We start from the raw sequence: 27,216 nt of genomic DNA on the forward strand, positions 1-27,216 counted from the left end.
GTGAGTCCTGCCTGACCAACTTAGTGGCCTTTTATGATGGAGTGGCTACATCAGAGGAAAAGGGAAGAGCTATGGATGTTGTCTATCTGGACTTCTCTAAGGCTTTTGACACAATCCCCCACATCATCCTTCTCTCTAAATGGGAGAGATATGGATCTGATGGGTGGACTGTTCAGCAGATGAGGATTTGGTTGGACGGTTGCATCCAGAAGGTAGTGGTCAATAGCTTGATGTCCAAATGGAGATCAGTGACAAGTGGTGTTCCCCAGGGGTCTATACTGCGACCGGTACCATTTAATATCTTGATCAACAACATAGACTGTGGGATCAAGTGCACCCTCCGCACATTTGTGGACAACACCAAGCTGAATGGTGTGGTTGACACACCAAAGGGACAGGATGCCATCCAGAAGGACCTGGACAGGCTCAAGAAGTTGGTCCATGTGAACCTCATGAGGTTAAACAAGGCCAAGAGCAGGGGCCTGCACATGGGTTGGGGCAACCCCTGGTATCCATACAGACTGGGGGATGAAGGGATTGAAAGCAGCCCTGAGGAGAAGGACTTGTGGGTGTTGGTGGGTGAAAAGCTGGATGTGAGCCAGCAATATGCAATCACAGCCCAGAAAACCAACCATATCCTGGGCTGCAACACCAACAGTGTGGCCAGTAGGGTGGGAGAGGGGATTCTGCCCCTCTGTTCCACTCTGGTGGGACCCCCCTGCAGTGTTGCCTCCAGCTCTGGGACCCCCAATATTAGGAGGAAATGGATCTGTTGAAACAGGTCTAGAGGCAGTCACAAAGATGATCAGAGGGCTGGAACATCTTTGATAAGAGGACAGGCTGAGAGAGTTGGGGTTTTTCAGCCTGGAGAAGGCTCTGGGGAGACCTTACAGCTCCTTCCAGTCCCTAAAGCGGGCCTACAGGAAAGCTGGGGACAAGCTTTTTAGCAGGTCCTGTTGCGACAGGAGAAGGGGTAGTGGCTTTAAATTAAAAGAGGGAAGATTTAGACAAAATATTAGGAAGAAATTTTTTACAATGACAGTAGTGAAACACAGCATAGGTTGCCCAAAGAGGTGGTAGATGCCCCATCCCTAGAAATATTCAAGGTCAGGTTGAGTCTGAGCAACCTGAGCTAGTTGAAGATGTCCCTGCTCATTGCAGGGGGGGTTGGACTAGAGGTCCTTTAAAGGTCCCTTCCAACCCAAACTATTCTATGCTTCTATGATACACCCTCCAACAGTAGTCAACACTAGACATTCAGGGAAGGTAAGAACAAGGTACACGCCATGGTACATTTCCTGTAGTCCAGCCACCAGTGATTTGCTTGTTTGATGACTTCCTGGGACCAAGGACTCCTCTACTGAGCTTCTTTTCCAATTTTAGCATCTCAAACTTCCCTGCTCTACAGTAAAAATAAAGCAATAAATAAATATATAAATCAACCATTGAGTGGAAGTTTTCCCTTTTCCCTCTTTTCAGAGCTTCATTTGATGTCTCCCGACTCCTGCTCAGAAGGAAGAGCAAACAAACAGTACAAAAGCTACTTACACAAGCAATTTTCAACAAATGCCATATCTCCCTTTGTCTTTTGCCCTGCATCTGCATCACTGAGTTGTCAGCTTCCTTGATGTTATTTAGAGCCACTTCAATCTTTGGAAGCAAGTCAATGATCTTCTGCTTACAGCCCAAGAGCTTGCTATAATAAAAACCAAACACAAGGTTACTTTCCAGCTTGTGTGGCGATAGGTTCTGGCAAAACCAAAAGCCTCACCTTGGGATTAAAGAAAATTTCCGTAGGAACACCCCTTTCTCTTAGCAGTGCACTATGACAGCTGCAGGTACAAGACCTCCAAGCCTGGATGGATCCCATGACTTTTCCAAAAGTCCAGTTAAGACTGGACTAGGCAGATGACACTGCTATTAATACCCACAATACAAGCTGTTCTTATTTGAAAAGCAAAAATTGATCCTGATGACAACGGACAGCACAGCAACTCAACCGTGGTATTTTACTCCTTTCCTCTGGTCTGTGTTGGTCTCTGTGGGCTGACCATACCATAGCTAACAACTTACTTTATGGGATCTACCAAGCATAAGCCACACATAAAGTAACACTAAATCATGCTTTCCTGACTACTGAGATCTGCATAAAGATATTTTTTATGAGCTACTTGAAGAATTAATGAACAGATTACTGTGCTATCTTCTCATCTGTTACGCTATTTCTTTTTTTTTTTTTCTTCAGAAGATTTTAATCCAAGCCTAAACATTGGCAGAATTTGTCTCACTTTAAAGTGAACTCTGGGATGCTAACAGTACAAGCCATTGCATTCTCCTCCCCTTCCCTATTAGCCATATGCCTTAATAAGTAAGCGGAAATTCAATACAGACACAAAGGAGCAGAATTAATACTGCTATTTGAAATGTATACCTGCGGCTGGAGCTTTTGGATGCTGATCTCCATGGTTTTCCCTCTACTTTCCTGCTACAAAGCTACAAATGTCACAAGTTGCATTTGTTTGGGGTCTTTTCCTGCATAAAGTACCTGAGATGGCCGAAAAGCTCCTTGAGAACTCGGTCTTGGCTTTGTACTGTCTGCACAATGATCTTCACCATGTCCGTGCTGTCACTGTAGGCATGATCTGGAAGGGCCATCAATCACTACATTAGTAAAATGTTCTTCAGCAAGGAGTCACTCTGGACACAAAAGCCCAGAGTCAAGGAAAGATCTGACATAATGAGTGTAGCCAAACAAACTGAAACACAATGAAACATGTTAAAATCTCTCACAATCACTCATTAGGCACAGATTTCCTTAATGTCTCTTCTCTCCATGTATACAATCCCAGTCACTCTTACTGTCTGAATACTGGCTTCAATAAGGACTGAAAGCAGATGTCAAACGCACAAGTAACTAAATCTTTCTGCGCACCAGTTACTATGATCAGAACATAATAATCCTCAAACATGGGGCTCCATCCAGTATAATTAGGAGAGAGGAGGAGGGGGAGAAAAGAGATTGCCCTTGGGTTGGGGCGCCAACAGAGGAACAGTATTTCTTCCCATGTCTGGAGAGACTAAGGCAAATAGTACCAGGTGCAGGAAAAAGGTAGAGAATGCCAGAAGGCTAATGTGTTCAGAGCAGATGCTCCAAGACAAAAACCATCTTAAGGTGTGGCCTTGAGTCTGATTAATACAATCATTCGCTTTTTCCTAAACAATATTTTTCTGGGTTTGAGTTCAGAAAAATTAGTCACAGGATATGAGTGTGAAACAGTCCTTGAACCATCTCCTTCCTTACCTGGAGGTCTTGTTTTTAATTGCTTGTACAGGTCTATGGCTCTCTGTTCCCTTTAAAAAGAAGAAAATTATTCATACATGGATCAACAAGCAGGTGACTCAAGAAAAAAAGCACTGCAACCAAGTTACAACTTGCTGGACCTCATATGTTGAAGCTGCCACCTTCTTCTACAGCCAGTATAAAAGTATGGCATTTGGAACACAGGGATGGTCTTTCTGTGATGGAAATGAACTCTTCCCTATCTTTTCCTCTGATTATGCGTTTTCTTCTCAGATAAGTGTACCAATCGGAGGTTATTTTCAGTTTCAAATTTTCACTTGGCTCAGCTGTGTTTTCTTTCCATGGTATCCTTAGTTATGAAACTTTATTTTTGTAACTATAGGTACTTCTGCCCAACTGCCTGCGAAATTCTTGTTCCTGTTCTGCATTTTTTGCCTGACCTTTAGTGGTAGTCTGCAAATAGAAAGAGACGGCTGCATCACATACAACAGGACAGTGTTTCTCTTCTTCTGATTAAATAAATGTTACTTCTTTCAAATATTTCAAACGCAGCAAAACGCTGAAGCTTCCACCCTTGAACAAATCTTCACTGCTCTGAATATGGGCTAGTGCTGCAAGACATGGTTTCTTCATTCTACCACTTCCTGCCCTGTACACCAGTTCTGCTGCTCCTGCAGGGATGAAAAGCAACTTAGCTGATCTAGGTCTGCAAAGAGGGAGGCAGGAGAACATGCCAGGAACAGCCACATTTCCTCCCAGAATATTCAAAGTCATTCAGAAGAGCTCTTATTAACAATAGATTTAGCGGCTATTGGTTGACTATCTGATAATTGCCACTCTTTTATAATTGCCTCTTAGCAACAGCCCAAACAACAATTACTTCCTTTGTCTTCTTAAGATCAGTAATATCCCTTAGCTCTTTCATATTTTAATACTTGTTAAAAAAATAATATTCAAGTTTCCAAATATTCCAAGTATCCATGAGTTGTTAATTATCCTTGCTTTGAAAACACGCTGAAAATACTTAAAAGGATTTTACAATGGTCTCACAATTTTCGCACTCAATACTATAAAATCACTCTTCTCTGATGCGAAAAAAAAAAATCCTTTGCATTTTTCAGTTGAGACCAACATGGGCCATCTTAGGCCCATCCTCTTCTAAGACAATGTTTCATAGTCAGTGAAAGAGAAGTGTCCTGTACTTCCTAGCTGTGTTTTCTCTATTTCCGCAGGTCTAGCCATTGTGCATTCTGCCTTAGAATGCTGTCAAGGGATCCTTTGAACTTCAAGACAAATGAGAAATGTACAGCCACAATTGATGGGATCTTCCCTTTTACCACCGTATGAAAAAAAACCCCTCAGACAATGAAATACACAAAACTTGTTCATGTGCAATAAAATTAATAAGCAAAGGACTTACAAGCTCTCCATAACCTCTCCTTGGCGCCTTGCATATGGACTCTTCTGAAGCTCTACGATCTCTGTGTGCAAAGCCATGATCTGTTCATCCAGATATCCTATATCTTCAGCCTAACAGGGACATGTAGTTACAAATCAAATTGAAGGAGGAAAGCAATAAAGATCCCCAGAACACTTGTTTGGATAATAGGTTGATCCCGTGCAGAGTTTAGAAGAAAAAAGCCCTCTGACCTGAGTGCCACTACAGTAACTGAGGTTACTGCTATTATCTTCTCAGTGCATGATATCACCTAGATCCAAATCTCTGACAAAAGCACTGGATATGAAAAATCAGCTTCTTCATACATCCTCTCTCTGAGATGCATGCTGCACACACACACACACACTCTGTAGTGTTAGCAGGGAAGATTTTTTTCTCACACTTTTACAGAATGGACAGAAGGTGCTCTCACATTTTATCCTCTCGTATCTATTTTGGTTTGACATTTCTCCGATATTTTACTCCGGTATTGCTTCCTCAAAGCAATACAAAAAATACCAATCTTATGCCAAGCCCTCACAGTTAAGTTAGGTGCGGCACCCAACAACAAAATTTCTGAATTCATGAGGATTAGGTATATGGTGCCAGACATGCACTGGAGATCCCCAGCATGGTTAAGAAAGCACTGGTCACCATGATGGGTCTTAGTGCCACAGACTATGGGCACAGATGCGTCTTCCTCAGAAAGTATCTGGTCATAGTTCAGCTTTTCCTTTCTGACCTGGGGCTGTAGGACCAGCAAATTGAACATTTGCCAGAATGTACCCCTTGCTGAAGCTGCAGAAGTACTTGGTAAGAGCCTATATAAATGGGATGTGACCTCCTGGCCAGAAAGCGATGTCTGTAGGTCTTGCAGGTAAAGAACAAAACAAGATGACACAGAAGGAACAAGAAACTACATAGTCAAAGGAGAAACAGATTGTGAGAGAAATGTGAAATAAAGCCTGTTATCATAAGAAATGTCCTTATCTGGAGCACTGTGACTCGCTGTACAGCATAACTGTATCTCTTGAATTCATAGAAGTTAAACTGCCTGCTAGACAGACTGAGATACCACTGTGTATTACAGAGTAGAACATTTTCCAACCTGATAAATGGACATGGTGTACTATGCAAAGGCAGCTTGAAGACAGAACATAATTCTGGCAGCCCACAAAGTAAGTATTTGTCGAGGTTTCTGGTTTTCTGGAAACAGCCTATGACAGCTTTGAGTTACTCTGCTAGTAGCAGCTCCCCTTTTATCTTTGTTGCTTCCTAACAGGGAGCAACATGATCCCAAAACTGAAATTGCTAAACAGGGAGGAATTCAGATGGGAATCCCTATTGCCCTATCTCCATCATATGAGCAAGCAGAACCCAGCCTCCAAGAACCTTTTGACTTAGACGAAGATAGCTAATGGATCCCAGAACCTGAACTACTCAGTCTATTCCTTCATGGGAAAAAAAATAGGCAATGTAATTTATTGTTCATGTTTTTAATGGCATATGGGATTTTTATGTATTAATCACTGTACTCTGTATTATTCTGTTTTCTGAATGCTCCCCTCTGAATGCCTCCCCCCTCTCATGTTATTCAGTACATCCAGTAGAAAAGAAGAAGAAACAGATTTTAAATGAACTTCGCTCGTCCTAACTATTTCCCTAGTTTTCACAGCTAAAAGCTTATTCCTTACCTACAAAGGCCTGAACAGAACTGCAGGCAGAATTATTGTCTGACAAAAAGGCCTCTATCTCCTCATCACTTTCACTGTAGACAGAATTAAAATGCTTATTCCCAGAAGATAAGAGATCAGACTTCTAAGCAGCAGATAAATTTTAACCAGCCTCTCACAGAACTAACTCTCCAAGAAACAGAAAACCATTATGCCAGCTCAACTGTCCATGAATCACAAGCGAAAACACCTGTTAACTATTAGGACTACTCAGAGTAAGAACTGGCTCTAAGTCTGCTCTAAATTTCTCAAAGATGACTGTTATTAAAAACTGATTTGCATATTTACTTGCAGAATAGCAGAAATGTATGTCTGTGCTCTTAAATGAAGTATGCAGTGATTTCAAAATTGCAGTAATAAGCAATTGGTATTATTTTCAGGTTTAGCAATGGAAATTTTTGTGTGCAATAAATTCAAGCAGGAAGATTCCTGGCTATAGCAACATCATTTCTTTTGGGTAATAAATGTGCCTTTATAGACTACTTCCCAATACAGACAACTGAGTCTATTGACATTTGTGCTGGTTTTCTTCAAATCACTCGATTCGAACAACCTGGTGACTATTTCTTTTTTAATGCATTTGCAACGATACTCTCATTCCCACAGCAGGCAGTATATGAAACACACTGCAGGCATAGAACAGTGGCACATACGACAAGAAGTTGCTGTCATGATATCCTTCACAGAGAGATAATGAAGCTTCTTTAATATACCTGTGCACACTGAGAGGCCTTCTCTTGCATCTCCTTCCAGGCTTTGAGCATCTTTTCTGAAGCTTAAGAGAAAAGAGTTGTTAATTTATAAAAACATGCAGACACAAAACCAAAACGTGATCTGAACTTTACACACATCAATTGAATTTAAACACAAAGAGTGTGACACTGAATCTCCAAGGAAGAGTTATGATCACAGAGAGACAGTAAAATTGCAACTTAACAACTCCATGCTCACATACAAATTGTTTGGTAGGATTCCACTGTTTGCAATCACTGGCCTAAAATGAGTTCTAGTCTTTAAAGTCCACCACTAAGCTCAACAACTGCCACTTTTGATTGAACACAGACTATCCAAAACTAGTTCCCTGAGTCTTTCCATTTTCCACCATCAACCTTCAGCCCAGTCATAATTTTTCACTCAAGTTTTGGTTTTTAGTCATAACTAAGTGTAAATCTTACTATTCTCCCCTGAACAGTATTTGTAAGATTCAGACATTTCTGTGCTATTAAAACTGTAGCTGGTGCTTTTCCACCTCATCTCTCAGCCTGGCTCATGCTACCTCCTAATATCAAGCAGAGCAAGATCACTCTCTCTGCGCTTTTTAAAACTACGTTTCTACAGTCACCATGCCTGCTTGCTCTGCCACAGACACTTAGTGGACCTTCCTCTGTCCACCAAGGGCAGCAACTCTGCTCTCCACTTTCTGCCCAGTGACAAGTCCAAATGAATCAGATGCTGAATGGATAAACAGAAAACATTTATATCACCAGTACTATTAATAATAAAATTTTCTTAGCTTGGTGTTCTCAGTGGGGAACCACCTGTTTCACTGTCACTGAAGGTCTCCAAAAACTTTTTATCTTTCCGACTTTGCTTCTGCCAAACTCTTCTCCGACATCTGCCCCAGCTAAAACATACCCATAAAGATGCTGAGGAACACAATGGCAGCTCCTGTATTTGTTTTTTTTTCACCCACAGCTCTTCATAGTCAGTCTGATCCTTTACAGGATCAGACAGACACCCAGGCAAACAATACGTACATATGCCATAAGCCATCTGGTCGCTGTATCTTTCCAAGTCGAGGCGAATGCTTTGATGAAAGAATTCCAGCTTTGCTTTCAGCTGCTGAGATGCTGACACCATATTGTTTTTCATTTTGATTAGGTTGGCATTATACCGAAGAAGACTGAGCCTAAAGAATGAAACAAGAAAAGCACATTAGCTGAAAAGCTGGACTTATGTGGCCAGTGCTGTCACATTACCTGAATGAAAGGCACAGCTAGCAAAAAATGTTGTAAGACCCTTGCAACAGGGAGTCTCACTGCGATTATAGACTCCATCTCGTGTCCTTAGAAGCTGCAGGCCCTCAGAAAGTGAAAAAGAAAGTCCTTCCTCATTTCCCAGTTGGTTTTTTTTTGGCAAGCTCAGTTAAACGGTCTTTGCAGTGTAGAGTATTTCTTAGTACTTACTCTAGTACATGTTGCCCCTGGTGAATGCTGGCACCATTTTTATCACTTGAGAAATATGACACTGCCCATTCCATGACTTAGTCATGGAACAAAACCCTACAAATATAACAAACAGTTCCACTCATTCTGCCACTTGTGAAAGAACTATACTGGATTGCATTAGGAAAAATTTTGCCAGCAGGTCGAGGGAGGTGATCCTCTCCCTCTATGCAGCACTGGTGGGGCCACACCTGGGTCCAGTTCTAGGCTCCCCAGTACACCAGAGACATGGACATAATGGAGAGAGGCCAATGAAAATTATTAATGACACACCAGAAGGCTGTGCCACCACACAGCAAAACCTGGATGGGGTGGAGTGTTGGGTGGAGAGGAACCCAATGAATATCAACAAGGGCAAGTGTAGGGTCCTGTACCTAGGGAGGAATAACCCCACGCAGCAGTAAAAGTTAGGGGTTAACCTACTGGAAAGCAGCTCCATAAAGAGGGACCTGGGAGTCCTGGTGGACAACAAATTGACCATGAGCCAGTAATGTGCCCTTGTGGCCAAGAAAGCCAATCATCTCCTGAGGTGCATTAAGAAGGGTGTGGCCAGCAGGTAGAGGGAAGTCATCCTCCCCCTCTACTCTGCCCTGGTGAAGCCACATCTGGAGCACTGTGTCCAGTTTTGGGCTCCCTAGGCCAAGGCAGACAAGGAAGTACTGGAGAGAGGCCAGCAAATGGCTACAAAGATGATCAAGGGACTAGAGCACCTCTCTTATGAGGAAAGGCTGAGAGACCTGGGTCTGTTCAGCCTGGAGAAAACCGGATAAGCATCTCATCAATGCTTATCAGTATCTAAAGGGTGGGTGTCAAGAGGATGGGGCCAGACTCTTTTCAGTGGTGCCCAGTGACAGGACAAGGGGCAACAGGCACAAACTGAAACACAGGAAATTCCATTTGACATAAGGAAAAACTTATTTCCTTTGAGGGTGCCAGAGCCCTGGAAGAGCCTGCCCAGAGAGGTGGTGGAGTCTCCTTCTCTGGAGACATTAAAAACCTGCTTGGATGTGTTCCTGTCCAACCTGCTGTATGTGACCCTGCTTTGGCAGGGGGGTTGGACGAGATGATCTCTGAGGGTCCCTTTCAACCCCTACAATTCTGTGATTAAGGGACTGGAGCACCTCTCCTATGAGGTAAGGCTGAGGGAGCTGGGACTGTTCAGCCTGGAAAACAGAAGGCTGACCGGGGATCAAAATGTACACTATCTGAAGTGAGGGTGCACAGAGAACGGAGCTAGGCTCCTTCCTGCAGTGCCCAGTGACAGGACCACAGGCAATGGACAAAAAATTGAAACACCGGAGATTCCGTTTGAAAGTCAGGAAACTTTTTTACTGTGAGGGTGACCAAGCACTGGAATAGGTTGCCTAAGGAGGTTGCAGAGCAACCTGGCATCCTGGGCAACGAGCTCTAGGTGGCCTTGCTTGAGCAGGGAGGTTGAACTGGATGACTTCCCTGCCAGCCTCTGCCATTCTGTGAGTCTGGTCTGTGACTATATTCAAGGTTGAAATTTTTTCAGTATTATCAGTGTCAGGCACTATGCAGCAGAATTCCTGGAGAGGAATAAGCTCCCAGCCCAAATATGTTTTATAACATAAATGTATAAAGTTATACAGCAGAGTGCTGTATAACTTTAGGTAACTAAAACTCCCCGAGATGTACATTTCCATGCAAGCTGTCTCTGTATTTGCATAATACTGAATCTTCTGAATGAGAAGTAAAAACTTACATGGCAGCTCTCTGGCCCTGGAAAAGCCTGCTATAATCTTCTTTTAGCCCAATCACGTAGTGAACTGCTTCTGCCCATACCTTGCGCAGCTGAGGAATTGGCAGTTGGATTTTACTATCCTGTACTGAATGCAAGAAAAAAAAAATAATTGCACATAAATGGAGGGACAATTCTAGAAAAAGACTTCAGTACTTACAACATTCCTAACCTGCTTCAGGTGCCTAAACTAAGAGATCAAGCCACATAAGATCTGCTAAATTTTTATGTGATGCTGCTTAAGCATATAAGCAGCAATATAATTGCCCTGTTTAATCAACATTTCCTCCCAGATTCCTGATGAAGATATTTAAGGGGAAAAGATACAGGCCTTACATGCGTTCCCCTACGGAGACAGGGAACTGTCAGTACAGCTGGATATCAACAAACATGTCATAAAAAGCCTTATCTCCAAGCGATTCAACACAATGATGCCATGAGATGTGCCAAAATAAAATAGCCCAGCATACAGCAAAAAAACGATCAGGGTAAATGTGAGCAACAATAAAAAGAGGGAAAACCAGCACAACTTCTGCAAAGCCAGGCCAAATAAAATCAAACTATTTAACAGAAACTGTATGTCACAAGGCATTTCCTTTACACGCAGTATCCCAATAGATGTCTCCTGTCCCTTGACAGTATTTTTTCTTTCATAGAGGTATACAAGGCCCTTCCTACAGGTACATTTGGTATATGTATATATATATATGTACATTCATACAGGTGTATTAGGTCCTGCCGATGACTGCTGTCATTTCGGGAGACGCGGAAGAGAAGCTGTAAGCAGAGAAGCAGCTTTCATGCATGGTCTAAAAGCATATTCATGATGCCAGGGCCAGGTAGCAGCACCAGAAAGGAGAGGGACCAATGGGAGCAGATCTCATCAGTATCCATACAGCAATAGACAGGCTCTAACCCTAACAACTCAAGAGGGAGGAGGGGCCTGGACTCTTCTCAGACACTTGATTCTGCTTGGTGAGATCAGAAGTAAGATCAGTGCTACGGAGTTCTGGCCACACTATCACTAGAGCAAAAAACTGTTGGGAAGACATTACAACACTGCAGGTTTTGAACCTCTGCCAAGTGTTTCTGAAGACCAGTCCTAATCCATAACCTCCACAGAGAAATGACACCAGTTCTGCAATTTGTGCAACATGGCCAGTTACACTGCCTTGGCTCTGTGATCAGGCCAAGGCAGATTTCCTCTTACAGGGCCTGAATGATGAGCAGCATAGAATGAGGGACCTGCTCTTTCATTTAGGTGAGACACAAGAGATAGGTCACAGCTGAAATGCAACCATCCCCGACAGTACAGGGCAAAAACATTATCTGCATCCTCAGGGTGCTGATACAGGGTTCAGAAGCGTAAGTCTAGGAGAGTTGTATGAGGGCAACTGCTTATGAATATTCAAAGCATCCAGCCTCAGGAGAGAGGACTACAAGGAACTGAATCCTATTTGTACCTGAGCACAGGGAGGAGGGGGGGAAGAAAAAAAGGGATATGTGCACAACTTCTTCAGATTCTAAGCCCTAAGACAAGATATATCTATGTGGGCTATCACTGAAGTTCTGCAAACATCTCCCAGCATGATGGCACTGCAACACTCTGCAGGTGTGAAAGGACAAGACCCCTTAGCAGAGTTGAAAGCCGTGCAAATGAAATCACAGTCCCCAAGTTAGAATCTTCCTTGGTAGATGAGAAGCCACTTCTTGGTGGATGAGAAGCTCAACATGAGCTGGCAGTGTGCACTGGCAGCCCAGAAAGCCAACCACATCCTGGGCTGCATCAAAAGCAGTGTGGCAAACACATCAAGGGAGGGGATTTTGCCCATCTATTCCTCCTGGTGAGATCCCCCCTGGAGCACTGCGTCCAGCTTGGGGGTCCCCAATATAAGAAGGACATGGACCTGTTGGAGCAAGTCCAGAGGAGGCCACAAAGATGATCAAAGGTCTGGAGCACCTCTGCTATGAGGACAGGCTGAGATAGTTGGGGTTGTTTGCCTAGAGAAAAGGTGGCCCCAGGGAGACCTTACAGCAGCTTTCCAGTATCTGAAGGGGGCCTATAAGAAAGTTTTTTACAAGGGCATGTAGTGATATGAGGAGAGGTGATGGCTTCACACTGAAAGAGGGCAGATTTAGGTTAGGTCTTAGGAAGAAATTTTTCATCATGAGGATGGTGAGACACTGGCACAGGTTGCCCAGGGAAGCTGTGGATACCCCATCCCTGGAGGCCAGGCTGGATGGGGCTTTGAGCAACTTGGTCTAGCAGAAGATGTCCCTGCCCAGGGCAGGGGGATTGGAACAAGACAATCTTTAAGGTCCCTTCCAACCTAAACCATTCTATGATTCTTTCCAGGATGTACTGTGCAGACACATCAAAAGTTTCCCTCTCTAGGCTACAAGATTAGGTTGCACGTATTACCTCCCAACCCTTCAACCACTTTGTGATTCCATTTAAGTGGGGCAATGTTTAGATTTAGGTATTTAGGTTGGGCAGATGCTGTTATGCTGTTCAGTGCCCACAAGGGCAAAAACCTCAATTGAATTCTTAAGTTGCTCCATAAGAGAGTTCCCAAAGGGCAGATAATAAATTCTCTGAACTGTTACATGTACAAAATGAGAAGATACAGCACTGTAGATGAAACTTTGCTAGGCTGCTCCAGGTTCTTAAACAGCCCTCTTTGAATGAGAGATTGCCCTTCAACATAATACGCAGATTTGTAAGGCTTTCTACTTTCATATTACATGAGAAGCAGTGCTCTCACTTCCCCCGTCATCCAGCATACTTACCAATGTAATTTACACAGTCAGAAAGACTCCGAGAATCAAAGGGTCCATCATAGACAGTTTTGCTTTTATCAAACAAATAGACCATGTAGCTATCCCAGCCTCTCTGGTGAGAAAAGAGAAGAGAAGATCAACAAGACAAATGCCAAACATTGCTCCTACTAACCCAGAGGCTCCTGGTTATATCATTAACTTATTATTGGGGGCAGACACTCTTATCAGCCGCCTTAAAAAACTAGATTTGATAGATCTCACAGAAACAGAGAGCCCTTTGCTAACAAGTTATTTTATTTAAATATCGAGATAGAGTATAGCTATAGGAATCTACTTATATTTTCTGATAAAGGAAATAATGCTAGACCTTAAGAGTTACTATACTTACAAATCAAACTGTCCCCAGTAGGAGATTACAGCAATTTATCTTCCCTAAGATTTTAAAATTCCCTGAGAATGTGAAAGACATGAAATGAAGAGAATCATTCTTACCACGCCATCAATAACACACTGTGAAGCAGGTTTCCGAGGGTCCAGGCAAATCCCCGTTTCCAACAGCAGCTCCTGATTTCCAGTACTTATTCCAGTTTCAAACTCAATCCGAATCTGAAGGGAATGAAGGCTTTCCTCAGGATGCAAGAGAAATGAAATAATCTTGGCAGAGGTCATGCTTAGGATGTGTACTATCTGTAAAAAGAGTACAAGTTGATTAGAAGCCACTAGCTATCTGTCCTGACAAAGGACATAAAGGCCTGGGAGGGAGTATGTAGCAATTAACACGTTAGATTGAGAGCATCAGTTGAGTTTCAATGACTACAACAATGAAGTTCAGGAGTAAAGACCCACATCATAAAACTCAAAGCCTGGGCCTGCAACTTTTAACTTAATGTCAGAGAAAATGACAATAAAATGCACTAATAACCTTCACAAGCCACAATACAGTTTAATAACATCAAAAGAATGGTGACAAACTAGCATAAAGGCCATCTTGAGCCTCATAGACTCTGATGCTGGCGAGAATTGCTCCCAAGAAAGGGAGTCCCATTTCATCCATACAAAAAAGCTGTTACATACCACTGCTTGTCTTCTCGTTCTCATGGCCCTCTCTCTAGTTTTACTGTATCTGGTCAGAGACCATAAGACCCAAACCACACCATGATATACAGATTTTGACAAGTCCCAGTTATGGGCACAATATTTTGTGTTTTGGGCTTTAATTCCTTTGGAATCCTTCCAACTCAGATAAATTATCCTCTGGCTTCTACACATGCTCGCCTCAGCTAGTCTTACTGCAGCAAAGCTCCAGTAATTACATGAAGGGGACGAGTCAGGTTAATGTAAACTCTGTTCTACTACAGGTACTATTATAGTTCATGGACCTGGAGGTCACAGCATCAGTAGTGGATTTCAGGAAAACTGTTACTATCAAATATGAAACTGTTATTTGATCTTGTCCAACCCTTTCTGAGATAACAGACAGCAATATAAGGTCATTCTTCTACTGCAAGACTAAAGCTAGAGATTGATATTGCTAGTGATATATTGCAATATATGCCTCCAGATGCGTACTGACAGGCTGTATATACACACACTGCCTGATAGACCAAGAAAAAAATCCCTCATGATTCTTATACAAAGTGTTTGACACTGTCCCACACGACATCCTAGTCTCTAAATTGGAGAGACACAGATTTGATGGATGGGCAACTCAGTGGATCAGGAACTGGCTGACTGGCCTCACTCAAAGGGTTGTGGTCAACAGCTCAATGTCCAAGTGGAAATCAGTGACGAGTGACGTAACTCAGGGGCCAGTACTGGGACCAGTGGTGTTCAACATCTTTGTGGGAGACATGGACAGTGGGATCGAGTGCATCCTCAGCAAGTATGCCGATGACACCAAGCTGTGTGGCGTGGCCAACACGCTGGAGGGAAGGGATGCCATCCAGAGGGACCTGGACAGGCTGGAGAGGTGGGCCTGTGCAAATCTCATGAAGTTCAACCAAGCCAAGTGCAAGGTCCTGCACCTGGGTTGGGGCAATCCCAAGCACAAATACAGGCTGGGAGCAGCATGGCTTGGGGGTGTTGGTTGATGTGAAGCTTGGCATGTGCTAGCAACATGAGCTCACAGCCCAGAAAGCCAACCTCATCCTGGGCTACATCAAAAGCACCATGGCCAGCAGGTCAAGGAAGGTGATTCTGCCCCTCTCCTCCGCCTTCGTTAGACCCCACCTGAGTTCTGCAACCAGCTCTGGGGCCACCAACATATGAAGGACATGGACATGTTGGAGTGATTCCAGAGGCTACGAAGATGATCAGAAAGCTGGGGCACTTCTGCTGTGAAGACAGGCTGAGAGAGTTGGAGTTATTCAGCCTGGAAAAGAGAAGGCTCTGGGGAGACCCTATCATGGCCTTCAATACCTAGAGGGGCTACCGGAAAGATGGAAAGGGACTCCTTACCAGGGAGTGTAGCGATAGGATGAGGGGGAATGGTTTTAAACTGAAGGATGGTAGATTTACAGTGGAGATAATGAAGAAAGGGTGGTGAGACTCTGGAACAGGTTCCCCAGAGAAACTGTGGCTGCCCCATCCCTGGAGACCAGGCTGGATGAGGCTTTGAGCAACCTGGTCTGGTGGGAGGTGTCCCTGCCCAGGGCAGGGGGGTTAGAACTTTAGATCTTTAAGGTCCCTTCCAACCCAAACCATTCTATGATTCTATGATCCTGCAGCTGGATGATGCCAGGATTATAGCTTTGCTCCACTGAACACTTTCCGTCCTCTGAGATACTTTCAGTAGGCTTTTAAACCCAGTAACAACCCTCACTCACCTTCAAATTCAGTATGTGGTCCATTATTAGGAAACACTTTGGACGACTAGTCTCAGGATCTAAACCTCCACCCCTCTGTTGCGGATCCCAGTTCAGCATCAGTTGCAACCAATTTTCCATCGGTTCTACAATTACACTAAAACAAAAGGGCCATAAGAAAGAGAAGGCAGATACTCTACAACACGCAGTCCACTTAGGAAACTAGGGTCTCGCAACAGCAATAAGGTACAACTCTTTGGTTAGATGCCAAACATCTGCTGAACATACGAGAAGAACTTGCTGCAGTCACTCATTCCGACAGCAGGGAAAGTCTGGAAGGGGAGAAAAGCCCATGCAGAGTGAGTATCTCCACAGTAACAATAGTCTTCACTGATCTCCACAGGAGCACAGGTCCATCCAACAGACCTTGCATTACACTTCTCCCTCGTCCCATCTCCTATTCATTGAGTCAAAAGCATCTAGTTAAGGGGGAGAATTGGTTGGTTTCTTTGTGTTTGTTTTTTTTTTCTCCAAAACCCATCTGTGATACACATAAAGTTGAATAGCTTTCAGAGCTTTGTCTGCAGAATAACCATCCCTGTGCTGTAATGCAGCCTGGAAGGTCCTCCTCCAGGTTTATCCATACAAGCAGCATTTAAGTCTATTGTCAAGAACATCTTTAAAGACAGCACACAGTGCAAAAAGTTCAAAGCACTGACACAAAAACATTTATTTCATTCTCAACTTAATTTTCCTAGAAATCTGCCAGTGCCATGAGTTGTGCTGCACTGCTGGGCACATCTGAAGACACAAGTGCTAAATAAGTGACAAATGACCAGAGTCTGACTTCTGACTTGGTTAATTCAGGATGGAGGCCCTCCTGGAGGACTTTGGTCTGAGCCCTAGCCCACAGCAGAGCCCCACAGATGCAGACCCCCACTGTTCAGGGCCCTGTCCCAAGGACACATCACCAGCTCAGGGAAACCTTTTTCCTGTGCCCGAACTTCATTTCCCTTGTTGTAACTCATGGTGTTGTCTTCCTCCCTTTTGCTTTGCCCCTCCAAGAAGAGCCTATTGTATCTCTAATGCCCCAATAGATAGTAGAAGACAAAATTAGACCCCCCTTTGCCTGCTCTTCACCACACTGAAGAAGCCCATCTTAAGGCCTTGTAATGCTCTACTCAACGGGCTCTGAACATCTTTTTGGCCTCTGCTGGACCCTCTGCAGTTTTCCCAACACAAATACTAGAAGCTTCTGCTTTCACTTGAGCTAACTCAAATACTTGGTTTATTAAATTCAATACTGTCAAGTTATCAGGGAGATGTTACTCAGTGGCCTTGTGGTAGCGGGTGGAAAGCAGTCACAGAGTTCACGCTGCAAGGTGAACTGTCATCATCCCACCAACTGCAGGGTTGGAGGGCCCAAAGATTCAAAAAAGAGCTGTGTGGCTAGGGGCTATTCCTTAAGAGCAAATGGTAGCTTGCCAGGAGCTTGAAACAATGCTAAGGAGAAATAAGGAGGACCTCTCAGTGCTTGCGACAAAGGAGGAGGAGCCCTCAGTTTAAAAGACCAGCCAAAAATGATCACAAGTAGCCACAGAGACATACTTACCCACAGAGGCTGTGAGGCTCTGGCAAATGGGTACTAAAGTGAACCTCCCCATTCATCTCTTCAGAAGCAAAGATATGCTTTGGATCTTTTTTCTTGATTTTTTCATGCCTAGAAAATAAAATTCTTTGTGGATATATCAACAATATTACTTTTGGAAAGGGCCAATTGCATATGGCAGCAGCAAAAAGCTCTACAGTCTGGTAGCTTTAGAAAACAAACTCTTCTTTCAAGGCCAAGACATTTCCAAACAATCCACCGAGAACAATTCCAAGAGGAAGAGGGGAGCCCTTGCAATTAACTCTGTCTCTGGAAACATTTTTCCACTTGCTTGCAAGGAGGTCTGGACAGCATCAAAAAAGAGTAACCTCAGCCCAGGTGAACAAAGGACTGTATCACTGCTTCCCATTATGTTTTTCTGATACCAATACACAGACTTGTTTATGTTTTTTTGATTCAAATTTCACTTGTGAAGGAATTCTTATGATCAGAGGCTACCATACAATGTAATGAGCATTTACTAAAATACACATAAGTAGCCAGACTCTCATTGATGCTACTGAAGTATCAACGGCTTCTGCAAAGCTTAGCAGACTATGAGCCTCAGCATTTAACAAACAATAAATTGGTCATTCTGGTGCATGCTGTCACCTCACAACACGCTGTAGCTGTCATTTGCAGAATCATAAAATGGCTTGGGTGGGAAAGGACCTTAAAGATGATCTTGTTCCAAACCCCCTGCCATGGGCAGGGACACCTCCCACCAGCCCAGGTTGCTCCAAGCCCCCTCCAACCTGGCCTTGAACCCCTCCAGGGATGGGGCAGCCACAGCTTCTCCGGGCAACCTGGGCCAGGCTCTCACCACACTCAGAGGGAAAAATTTCTTCCTGAGATCTCATCTAGATCTAACCTCTTCCAGTTAGAAGCCATCACCCCTCCTTGTATCACTACATGCCCTTGTAACAAGTCCCTCTCCAGCTTTCTTGTAGGCCCCCTTCAGATACTGGAAAGCTGCTATAAGGTCTCCCCAGAAACTTCTCCGTTCCTATTGCCTGGCATCACCACTCTCAGAATAAGTGTCTTACCAGGTAAATGGCTGTAGATTATGTAAGAAAGGTCTAAATCCAGCAATGCATTCAAACACCATCGTTCCAAAGCTCCAGTAATCAACAGTAACTGAGTATGATTTATTCTCAAAGAGTTCTGGAGCCTAAAAAGGATCATAAAAAGATATTTCAAAAGTGGTACTTCATCTGTTTTCTTGCATTTCTGCAGAGACAAAGCTGCATATAGGCGTGCCTTTCAGTTCCAGAGCAATGTGGGGACCCTGATGCAGCCCCACAGTAGGCTGCCCAGTGGGTCAGGGCCTGGAGCACCCAATCCAGGAGGAGATGGGAGGGAGTCGGGCTTGTTGCATCTGGCTGTGGGGAGGTGGGCTGAGAGCAGTGCCCATGGCACAGGAAGGGACAGAGGAGACGGACAGGGGCCAAACTCATCTTGGAAGTGACAGGTGATACAATAAGGGGCAACAGCCCCACATGAGTGGCTGGAGGGTCCAGGTTGGACACAAGAAAACACTTCTTCCCCTGGAGAGGGAACACCCTTGGGACAAGTCCCCAAGAAGGTGTGGGATCTCCATTTTTGGAGGTCTCAGTGCTCAGCTGCCCTGACCCAGTGCTGCTGACAGTCCTTCTGCAAGTGGAAGGCTGGACAAGGGACTTGTAGGTTCCTTCTATAAACACTTCTGTGACTCTATAAAAATGTGGCAATACCACATCACTTGTATACATGAAAAAAATCAAACAATTCTTACCAAATATTGTAATGTTCCAACAAATGAAGTGCATAAACTTCCCTGATCCAGATCCTTTGCGTATCCCAGGTCTATTATTTTGTGAACAATCTGTAGACAGTTTAAATAGTTTGCCTGAAGAGCAAATTCAGAGAAAAAAAACCCAAAACCCACCAAACAACCCAAAATCTGTGCAGTGACATACACAGCATACACTCAAGAAGAGGAAAGCCAGAATGGAAATTGTGGACAAATTCCATGGCGAAGCTTCAGCATGTTACACAGTGTTAAGGATTATGTTTCACCATGTAGCTGGCACTGTCCACCTATCTCAGCTTAGACTATACTTTATTTAAAGCAGCTTGCCAGTTACAGCTTGGTTGAATAGAGTATCTAGCTTTTTATCTAGGAATTGAAAGTTGTTTGTTTAAAGAGTAACAATAGAGAAAACAATTTTCATCAAGAAGTCCTTTAGGCTGACTCTTGGAACTAGCTTGATTTTACACGCAGCCCTCAAAGCCACAAACACAGGGATACACTACAATCTCATATCATTCAGATTCTGTTCCTGGTAGCAAGAACAGAAGGAAGCAAAAGTTGTTGGTTTCTAATGTTAAGGATTTAAGAATAAGAAAAATAGGATTTGTGGTTTCAAAAAGATGTAAACTTGTAATAAATTCACAGCTGAGATTTCAGCTCAGTTCAATGCCACAAACTACTTGTCCTCTTTTATTTCTCTCAGGTAAGATGAAGCTGCTGACAACTTCCAGAAACGACAGTGGGAACACCACTGATAGAGGACACCTGACTTACCTTCCCACCTTCATCCTGAAGAACAATATTTTCAGGCTTTAAATCTCTGTGTATAATTCTGTTCTCGTGCAAATATTGGATACCAGACCCTGAAAGACATGTGTTTGATTTAATACAAAATAAACTGACATTGATTAAAGATACACATGACAAAAATCTAATATCCCTGACATTGGAGTTGACATCAATACATTTGCATTTTAAGACACTGTTAAGAATGATTGACTTAAGAGATTTGTCAGATTTATGCTAGGACTCAACTAGTTCTGTTTCCTCTGCTCCACAGAAATGGAGGTTGCTACAGAGTTCAGACGTCATGGCAGGTCACATCCTACAGGCAAGCGAGAAGGCAGCTGAATTCTTTTCAAACTTCAGAGTTACAGAATGAACCATAGCACACAGGCAAGTAAAACAGGTCTCCAAAATGTGCAGGCAGCTCGAAACAGCTCTGCATGTCCTCTAGCTTAAGATCTTGCTAAATTAACATCAGAGAACAAAAAGACCTACTTATATATGTGAGCACATCATGCAAGATGCTGATGAAAGAAAGCACTGAAATTAATTAAGCAAATGAAACAAGTCGAGTTTCCCTTTGACCTAAAACTACTGCGAAATAGCAGCTGAAGTGCTTCTAGTAACTGCCAAAGCACCCCAATGCAAACCACCCCACCAGGGAAGGGACTTGTCAACTGCGATGAAACAGAAGCACAGCTGGAGCTAAAAAAAATGATTCCTGGATAGCCTCTAGTTAAAGTCACATGGAACAGCTGAGAGAGGTGTCACCAGCAACACCCCGGTCTGCATTAGCAATGCTGAACTTTGAAATTCAAGGCTTCCCCTCTGCTGGTGAGGGACTGCTCTGCTCAAAGTAACTCCACTTCCATCAGTCCCACTGCTAAAAATGAAATTCCAGGACTGCTTTAGCAAAATCAATGTGGGGGCTTGTCCCCAGATGGAACACAGGTTCCCAAACTGTCCTTTCCCAGATGCAAATTCCATGGCAGCACAAGCACTGTGTGATGAGCTTGATCTTGGGACCAATCCAGCTGGAAACCACTGAGAAAAAAAAAAATACTCGGGTTTTAGCCAGCCTGGTTTCCAGAACCTGCGCCTCACAGGGCACAGGAGTGGCTGCAATAAGAGAAGGAATAGGAGCATGTGCCCAAAAAAAGGCAAAGTTCAGGACTTTGCCTTATGGCAATGGTCCACACTTCAACTGCTTTGAGGGGATTGTGGAGTCACTAACAACAGCAAAGAGAAACAAGACAAATCCTGCCTGTGAGAAGGGAAAAATCACTACAGCTTTACCCAAATAACAGCACTAGCTGCTAAATGAAAGATTATCAAGTAAGTGTTTTCTGCAGGACATAGCCACACACAAAACAGCAAAAGAGGACTTCCAAAGTTTGTTTTGGTTTTTTTTAAGTCAATTTTTCAATCTTGGTGATGTGCAAGTGGAAATAAAAGAAAAGGTCCCATGAAAGGCCCGAGGCAGGTATTGTATTATTGTATTTTCTCATCTCCGTTATGGGGTATTTTAAACTTCCTTATTCTGACTGCACATTGTGTAAAGCCTACTTCTAACCAGCCATGGCAGTAAATTCATTATGGGATTATGTTAAGAACTTTCAACCAATATGCCTTGTGCACATTTCTTCCACCAGGGAGAAAGTCCAAAACCGTCACTGATTTACCAGTCATTTATATCATTAACAGCTTCTAACTTGCATTTGTTCTCCACTGCTTTTTCAAGTCTTTGCCAAAGACATTCAACTTCTTATGAAGACAACAGACCCTGTTCTGTGGGCGCAAGGGGAATAAGGATGAAGGAATGCAGAGCCGTGCTTGATTTCGGGACCTCAACTGCAAGCCTTCTTAGCACTGAAAGAACAGAAGCCCAGGACAATGTCCAAAATGCTTTCTCATGCCAAGACCAGCTCCATTCCTACAAGCAGAGATGGATTATCTGTAAGAGAACTAAGAAACCCATGAGGTCTATTGAGGAGCTCTCCTGGAAAGCTGACTTGCTAGAGAAACCATCTGTAGGCATCACCCTCCATCACATGATTTGTCCTCCCCAAGGTGCCCAAGAAGCTAGGCACTTTGTGATGGAGGGGAAGGTCAGTTTCAAGTCTCACATTCTTTATTTTCTTACAGCGCTTGCTCTCAGTGGTCAAGAACTTGGCATCAAGCAAGCTAAAGCTCAACAATTTTAAAAATAAGGTATTTATGAAACACTTCTGGAGACCGTCAAGTTTGTGTCACAGAATCCATGGATTACTACAGCCTTGGGAAATGGCTTTAAAGCAGGCACGCAAAGGTATCAGATTACACTGTTCCCTATGAGCAGTGCTGTCACCTTGGGCTACTCCTGTACAGATTTGCTGCCTGCTCCCTTTCCAAACTGCAGAATCTGAAATCCACATAATATCAGACACCTGCTGACTGCAGAAACAAGTTGATGTCTGGCTAATTCTCATCCTGTCATCACTCTGCCACCCTGTATGCTGCTGTGGGACCTTCCCTAGGTTACGTTCCTTCAAGTGACATGCAGTTTGGCATCTCCAGAGCCATGAACAGAAATGGGGTTTGAACGGAAAATCATGACCTTAACAAAACAAAATATTAAGGTTGTAGCTTCATACAATTGACCACTAAACAGCTTTTCCAATCTCATTCCACAAGCATATAATTAGTGCAAGTTTCTTGTCTCTATGATCAACAGGGATACTGGGTCCATTCACAGGAATAGAAACTGGATTTGTTTTTAACGCCCTGTTCTTGTTAATCCCCTTTTCAGGGTCACCTGAAAAAGCAAAATGCCATTACACATAACAAAAAAACCCAAACCCCAAAACACAAGAAAAGCATTAGACTACATACCAATGTCACTAAGCAGAGAAAGTATTTGACTTTCCTTAAGTCCACAGCAGTTTTCTGGTTTGTTTAGCAACTACAGTAAAGAAAAAGATGTTTAGAGCAACAGTGCAACAGTTAACATTCAACATCTTCCATCTCCTGCTGACGTGACAGAAAACAGCACAGCTTAAGTATAACTGTAGTTGAATGAGGTAGTTGGCTTTGTGAAATATAAGGATGGGGGAAAAAGAAAACAACTCAGAACAAAATGAAAATTCACTGCACAGAGATGAGGTTGAAAAGAAGATTTGGGCTGCTAGAATAATACAACAAAAGCATGAAAACCATCAGAAAGCAAATGGACAAGAGACACTGGCAGGGCCAGACAGCTGCAGGCAACTGGGATCCTGAGCCTCCTGGAATTTGCTCATTCCTCATCTGCTTAAGTTTGATGGGATTTGGGAACACCCCACATCATAGAATGGGTTGGGTTGTAAGGAACCTTTAAAGGTCACCTAGTTGACCCCCTCTACAGTAAGCAGAGACACCAACAAGATGAGGTCGCTCAGAACCCCATCCAACCTGGCCATGAACGTTTCCATGGGTGGGGCATCTACCACCTCCCTGGGCAACCTGGGCCGGTGTTCCACCACCCTAATTGCAAAAAAATTTCTTCCTTCTAGAAGCATGTAGATTTAGATTAGAAATCAGGAGGAAATTTTTCACTATGAAGGTGGGTTGGAGCTAGATCATCCCTTCCAACTCTAACCATTCTATGGTTTAATGACTCTAACAAAGCTTGTTCTATTAAGCGTGCTGCAGCCAAGTGATACCCACCCTATTGAAAAGTGACCCAGGTACCAACCCCTGCTCCAAGAGGCTGCCAAACACTGTGTAGCCACCAACACTGCAGGCACCTTAAACTCAGCAAAGGGCACGTTCTCCAATAATAGTGCTACTGCCACAGGCTGCCTCACTCCACACAAGTCATTTTCTGCTCAGAGTGCTCAATCACTGGCTAGCTCTGCTCTGGGACACAGACTCCTTTCTGACAGAGCTCCCACAAGAAGAAATTGCTCGACCTTCAGCACGCTGGCTCCTATGTTAACCACCTAGTTCAGCCTGAGCTAAAGAGCAGAGCATTGGCCTGTGGATCACTGGAGTGTCCCGGTATGGATCATGACCTGAACTCTCAAGCCTGCCTTAATTCTAAAGAGCTTCTTCATCTCTTTTATCCCCTACTGAAAGGTGTGACAGAATCACCGTAGGAACCTCCCTCATAATCACTGTCTTAATGATCTGTTTGTAAGTAGCTTCAGCAATTTCCCACATACGGGATCTGATTTTTTGATCGCTACACTGAAGGCTTCTATAGATCACTGAGGCACACCTCTGCACTGCAGCCATTCCTCCCATGATGTACCCTCACGCTTTTGCTTACCTCCCACACTTCAGGAACCACTAGTAGCCAAACCTCTATGGTGGAGAAGCCAAACTTCAACATTTCACTCCTTAAGTTCTGGGTAGGAGGAGTGGGGCAAAGTCAGAAATCAAGCTCAGAGCCCACAACACTACCCTGAAAGAGCACAAGCATAATAACGTGCATGGCACATAGGCAGAAGCAGATGCTTTTCCAGGCTTTATGGAAGATTGAAGATGTGCAGTGAGACATTAATAGTGGTGCAAAACACAAATGACGCCAAGTGAGCAGAAGAGAAATATTTAAAGAAAAGCAGGATCAGAAATAAAAAAAAAAAGTGTTTGTTTTTTTTTTCTTTAAGGGACAAAGCATTACAAGTGATCAAATGAAGTGAAGCATGTTACTTCCTAAATTGTCCCAGCATCTATGCAACTTCTAGGTGTCCTTGCCCAGGGCAGGAGGCAACATAAACCATTCTATGATTCTACAAAAGCCAAACACACCAGGTGGAAGTATCTAGTTGAATTAATGCTAACGGAGTTCCATGGAAGCAGACACTGCTTCAGGATAAAAGAGTTCTGTCCTTGTATTTTTCTATGTCCTCTGCTTTCAAAAACACAAGCCTCATTTCCACGTGTTTTTTTTCCACTTTACATTTACTTCCCCACACCTGTACCTAAAAAGAAAAGATGCCACAGAACATACATGGTTTCACAGACAACCAGTTACAGAAACACCATTAACCCCACTTATTTTGCTAAATATCGCAAAGCAAACCAGCCATTACCTTCCGGAGGTCACCCCCTGAACAATATTCCATTGCCAGAAGGGGAACGTCGTTAACAAGAAAGTTCATCTCCTCAGGGACTTCACAGGCTCTTACTACATTGGGATGGTTCAACCTAAGCACATGGAAAGCTGAATGAAAACCCTGACTCCTCTTTTGGAGGAATGAGACAACAGATTGTCAACCACCCATGTTTTATGTTTCAGATACAATTTCTGTGTCCCTTGCTGAGAAATACGCTCTTCAGCTGGTACCTACCAGTATCCAAATGCATAAAAGCTGTACTTTGGGAATACACAAACCAGAAATGCACAGGACCAACATTTCAAAGTCAAGGCACAAGACTCGGATGATGGGGATCCAGGCTCAAGCTCTGGATTCCTGGACATTCCTGGCAAAGTTGCCACATACTGTGTTTCTGCATGGGGGGACAGTTTCCTCTTGGTCCAAGGGTTTCATAGGAATCCATTCATGCTTGTGTAACTGTACTAGGGAAGTACAACCAGGCAGGTGAAATCCATGCACACAGGGAAGGATTCATTTCTGCAACTGAATTCCAACAGCTGTTTCCTGATTGTCTCTAATACACTTTCCTCTCAGGAATGTATATTATCACACCCAGAAGTAAGTGAAGACGAGTTACTTATGTGTACACCTCTGGAAGCCAGTTCCAGAGCTGAGCAGCTCAGTGCTTCCATTCAGAAAACAGAGTGAAATGCTAACGAGAACAGCGATCACCAAGACCCAACTTACAAACTCAGGTTGCCTGCAAGTGGTTTCCTCCAACACTAGTGCATACAGTGGAGCAGGTGAGGATGACAAGGCAGAGTAGGAGGTCAGGAAAGTTCTGTGCAGCAGGGGCATTACAGGCCTTGGTGAGGACAACTCAGAACACAACCAAGAGGTGACCCTGCTCCCACCAGTGAGATGGAGCATTTCATGCTTCAGGATCTCTCTCAAAAAGGGAGGAGGAATTCTCAGATTGAGGGAGCCACTATATGAGACCCTGACACCCTGCTCACACCCACAATGACAAACCCAGCCAGCTCTGGTTCACTGGCACATCAGAGTGACAGGCTGGAGAGAGGGACAGTGGGCAGCACAGAGTACAGTTTCTCATGAAAAAGTTTTAGGAGACTCTGTACCTGTGGGGGCACGACAGAAAAAAACCCCAATTCCTAGCTCCCCGGTTGCTAGATCAAAGAGGAACTGCACCATTTGGGAATATGCGGGTGTCCTCATGTTACCACATGAAAACGCAGTGTGGTGTGAGTTTGGAGGAATTTAGGTATCAACAAGGAATGGACAAAAAGCCCAGGCAGCACTAGAGCACAGAGGGTTCCGATGTCGCTAGCTCCCAAGCCATGGCATCAGCTAGCACAGCACAGCAACCACCTGGCCATCTTAGGATGAGAGATGAAGCAGCGCAGAGCTGCCAGGTGCCAGGCAGACCCTCAGCCCAGCCGGCTCAGGGCCCGGCCGTCCCACGCCCCGACTGATCCAGGGACTGGCTGTCCCCGCGCCCCGGTCCCTCAGCCCGACTGGTTCAGGGACCGTTCCCCGGCCGCCCGGGCCGTGCCGTCTCCTTCCTCACTCACTTCTTCATGATGTCTATCTCGTGGCACCAGCGGTCCTTGTTCTTGACGCTGAGCTCCAGACGGCAGGACTTGATGGCCACCCGGACGCCCGAGTCCTGCGGGACACAGCGCCATCAGCCGCTCCGGCTCCGACCGCCCCCGGCCGCCCCCGGCCCACCCCGCCCGGCCCCACCTGGTGCTGGTAGAGGCAGACGTTGCCGAAGCCGCCGGTCCCCAGGCGGTCCCGCATCTCCCAGGGCCCGCAGCCGCCCGCCGGCTGTCCCCGCAAGGCCGCCCCGCCGGGGGCTCGCTCCG

General features: G+C 44.3%; 1 protein-coding gene across 2 annotated transcripts in view; it reads right to left on the reverse strand.

Moving 5' to 3' along the window:
* Positions 1-27,210, reverse strand: part of CHUK (conserved helix-loop-helix ubiquitous kinase) — a 32,952-nt gene extending 5,742 nt beyond the window's left edge. The window contains exons 1-18 of one of the 2 annotated variants that reach the window (XM_014966638.1): positions 27,095-27,210; positions 26,923-27,017; positions 25,325-25,439; positions 23,142-23,211; positions 20,259-20,347; positions 19,467-19,556; positions 18,739-18,863; positions 17,657-17,764; positions 16,066-16,201; positions 13,733-13,927; positions 13,250-13,352; positions 10,424-10,547; positions 8,230-8,381; positions 7,186-7,247; positions 4,722-4,831; positions 3,302-3,351; positions 2,546-2,642; positions 1,549-1,696 (exon numbers count right to left, since the gene is read on the reverse strand). In XM_014966638.1, the coding sequence (XP_014822124.1) occupies positions 1,549-1,696; positions 2,546-2,642; positions 3,302-3,351; positions 4,722-4,831; positions 7,186-7,247; positions 8,230-8,381; positions 10,424-10,547; positions 13,250-13,352; positions 13,733-13,927; positions 16,066-16,201; positions 17,657-17,764; positions 18,739-18,863; positions 19,467-19,556; positions 20,259-20,347; positions 23,142-23,211; positions 25,325-25,439; positions 26,923-27,017; positions 27,095-27,151 (1,926 nt within the window). In that variant the 5' untranslated portion in view covers positions 27,152-27,210. The remainder of the gene's footprint in view (positions 1-1,548; positions 1,697-2,545; positions 2,643-3,301; positions 3,352-4,721; positions 4,832-7,185; positions 7,248-8,229; positions 8,382-10,423; positions 10,548-13,249; positions 13,353-13,732; positions 13,928-16,065; positions 16,202-17,656; positions 17,765-18,738; positions 18,864-19,466; positions 19,557-20,258; positions 20,348-23,141; positions 23,212-25,324; positions 25,440-26,922; positions 27,018-27,094) is intronic. The other variant, XR_001414599.1, reaches the window with a different exon arrangement.
* Positions 27,211-27,216: the final 6 nt, after the last annotated feature.

The sequence above is a fragment of the Calidris pugnax genome, unplaced genomic scaffold, assembly GCF_001431845.1.
Source record: "Calidris pugnax isolate Ruff unplaced genomic scaffold, ASM143184v1 scaffold53, whole genome shotgun sequence".
In the NCBI taxonomy this organism is placed as follows: Eukaryota; Metazoa; Chordata; class Aves; order Charadriiformes; family Scolopacidae; genus Calidris; species Calidris pugnax.